Source organism: Primulina tabacum, chromosome 9 (assembly GCF_025594145.1).
Source record: "Primulina tabacum isolate GXHZ01 chromosome 9, ASM2559414v2, whole genome shotgun sequence".
Lineage (NCBI taxonomy): Eukaryota > Viridiplantae > Streptophyta > Magnoliopsida > Lamiales > Gesneriaceae > Primulina > Primulina tabacum.
In genome coordinates, this window is record NC_134558.1 from 33,538,746 (window position 1) to 33,541,661 (window position 2,916).

At 38.4% G+C, this 2,916-nt stretch overlaps 1 protein-coding gene across 1 annotated transcript; it reads left to right on the forward strand.

Moving 5' to 3' along the window:
• The first annotated feature begins 1,405 nt into the window (after window positions 1-1,405).
• Window positions 1,406-2,188, forward strand: LOC142504438 (uncharacterized). The gene has a single exon (XM_075617306.1). The coding sequence runs from the start codon at window positions 1,406-1,408 to the stop codon at window positions 2,186-2,188; it is 783 nt and encodes a 260-aa protein (XP_075473421.1).
• The last annotated feature ends 728 nt before the right edge of the window (window positions 2,189-2,916 follow it).

Genomic DNA, 2,916 nt, shown 5'->3' on the forward strand with positions numbered 1-2,916 from the left:
TTATTTGCATATTTATCACCTAACATTGATAAATTAATATAAAACATCTGACTACTCGATCCAACGTTGTGGGTCTCAAAAAAAGGGAGGCGAGAGAAAAGAAATTAAAATAAACCAACTTTGTATTAAGGAATTATTTGGCATCCTATGTTTCTTGTCTTGGCTTTAAACAATGATTATTCAACGGTCCAAACCCGATTTCGTGGCGGCTGTCGCAGAATTATGTATTCAAGGTTCACTTCTGATTGTAGTATGACCTACTTAACTTTAACTGCTCGGTCCGTATTTTGGGTGACCCGATTCACTAGTTCTTTACATGCTTAACCACAGGTTTACTTATAATTTTATTATTTTGCAAAGATAAGCATGTCAAGTCTTCGATCAGGTTACAGTACTCAATTATCGAATCGATTTATGTTGTTGTTCAATATATACCGAATGGTACAGGACATATATGTATAAAACCAGCAAATCAGTACAGCGAATCAAAACAGTATTACAATGCTTAAATAAATCAAACCCAGGCATGTAGCTTGTACAGTTTCCTTAAAACAGATACGCCCCCTCCGGTATGTGCTCCGAGGTTTCAGCGGACGTATGTTTCCCAGAATACAATGGGCAGACCAGCAGAGTTGCAGCACAAAGCACTAAGATAGGCACATCCCCTATTTATACATGTCAATACCATCCATATGAAAGGCCAAAGATTGCCTTAATGATGGTAAATGAAGCACCAAGAGTTGGGGAGATGAAGCACCAACAGTCAAGCCATGTCAAAGGTCTCAAGGACATGTGAAAGGTTTCAACCGGAAAAAAAATAACAAAAGATGGCATAGACTGCTAGGCGATTTTTGCCTTGATCAGTCCGACATTCGATGCACCGAGATCGAGCTCGTACGCTTGCATACAAGTCAAGGCAAATTAGGCCCATGATTTGCACCTCTGCGCCGGCGTGCGCGAGAGAGAGCCTCTTGACCAATCTTTGTTACACCTCCATAAAGTGTAACACAATATAAACTTATCTTTACCACTTTATTATTCAATATGGGACAAACCCACCTTTCAAATTTCCATTCAATTACATGGAAAGCCCGTAAGTCTAAAAGCACATACCTTTAATCCAACAAGAAAATGCAATGAGAGTAAGTTATTACGCGTATCGAACATTTTTATACTCAACATTTAAAGATAATGACTTGTGGATTCTCCCGTCATCAAAAAAGAGTTATAAAACCGAATGAGCTACATTTCTTTGAATCCTAAACCAAATTTCATATCACAAATCATGACATTATAGTTTCCAACTTCTAATTTCTTGATCTTCATACATAAAATCCTTTTTGGGTATAAAATTATTCTCCAGTTGCAACAGTTTCCAAATTGTTGCAAAGATCGATATATCGCCATGGCAGTTGACATATGCTCTGAACTCTCAAGTCCATTCGCCACCCCAAGAACTCCACTTTCTCATGATCCAATTAGAGAAGAAGAAGAGGAGAACATCGCGGCCTTTGATTTCAACTTCTGCATCATCCAAAACTTGTCGCAACCAATCTCCTCCGCCGATGAACTCTTCGCCAATGGGAAAATCCTGCCTCTCAAATCCAAGAAAGTTCAAACCCATCAATCAGATCCAATACAACCCCATTCTACTAGACCCAGAAAAATCACAACTCCACCCTACCAAACCATAGAGAATCCAATCCGAAACACAGAGAAAAAGCGATTGATCGAGTTCTTATCCACCAGTTTCGATGCTGATGATCAAGAGGATAATAACAGGAGATTCACAAAACCCTTTTGGAAGTTCAGAAGAAGCAGCAGCGCCTGTGAAAATGGAAGAAATAATATTAGCAACGGCGGGTTACTTCGATCTCTACATTTTTTAACACGAAGCAACTCAACGGGTTCTGCTCCAAATCCAAACCCAAAACACAAAGTTATGCAGAAGCAGCATTCAATGAAAGAATCTTCAAATCTGCGTTTATCTCCGATCCAATACTACCCTTATTACAACACATCCGAAAGGCCTTATTTGAAGAAGAGTTCCAGCAAATCATATGGCAATGGTGTTAGAATTATTCCCGTTTTGAATATCCCTCCTACTTACATTGCTAAAGGTACAGTAAGTTTCTTTGGGATCGGTTCTTTTTTCTGTAGTAAAAAATCCAAGAAGAAGAAGAAATGATTCTTGAAATAATCAATCAAGTTTTTGGTTTTGTGCAGTTCACTCTTTTTTTTTTTTTTTGGTTTTTGTCCAATGAATTATATCCATCCCTAATTAATTTATGTAAATATTGATCTCACATAAAATTATATCGATTCTCATCACGAGTTATAGTACATGTCTCAAGTGTATTGAAAAACAAAGAAATAATTTCTTTTATTTCAATTATTTGCCAAATGAATTATTGAATGGCTGGCATTTGTTGTTACTTGAATTTAGAGGGTTTCTTATTTGCTGGCCATATGACATGGATTAGTTAAAAACGTATGGTTAGAGTTACCTTTAATTCAGGCCAATCATGTACCACCAAAGGAACAGAACAAGACAAGAGTGAGTCTTACATATAATACATGGAGTGGGTTTCACGTGAGACCGTCTCACGGATCCTAATCTGTGAGACGGGTTAACTCTACCCATATTTACAATAAAAAATAATACTCTTAGCATAACAAAATAATACTTTTCATGGATGACCCAAATAAGAGATATGTCTCACAAATACGACCCGTGAGCCCGTCTCACATAAGTTTTTGCCTAATATATGATCATAAGGGCACACCTTGCACAACTATCAACGTGCCACTAGGGATGGCAATGGGACAGGGGCGGGGGCGGGTTTGCCATTCCCATCTCCGTCCCCTAATTATATCCCCGCTCCCATCCCCGGATCTACCTAATCGGGGAATCCC

Coding starts and splice junctions, on each gene's coding strand:
- LOC142504438 (XM_075617306.1), top strand. CDS start 1,406: ATGGCAGTTGACATATGCTCTGAACTCTCAAGTCCATTCGCCACCCCA.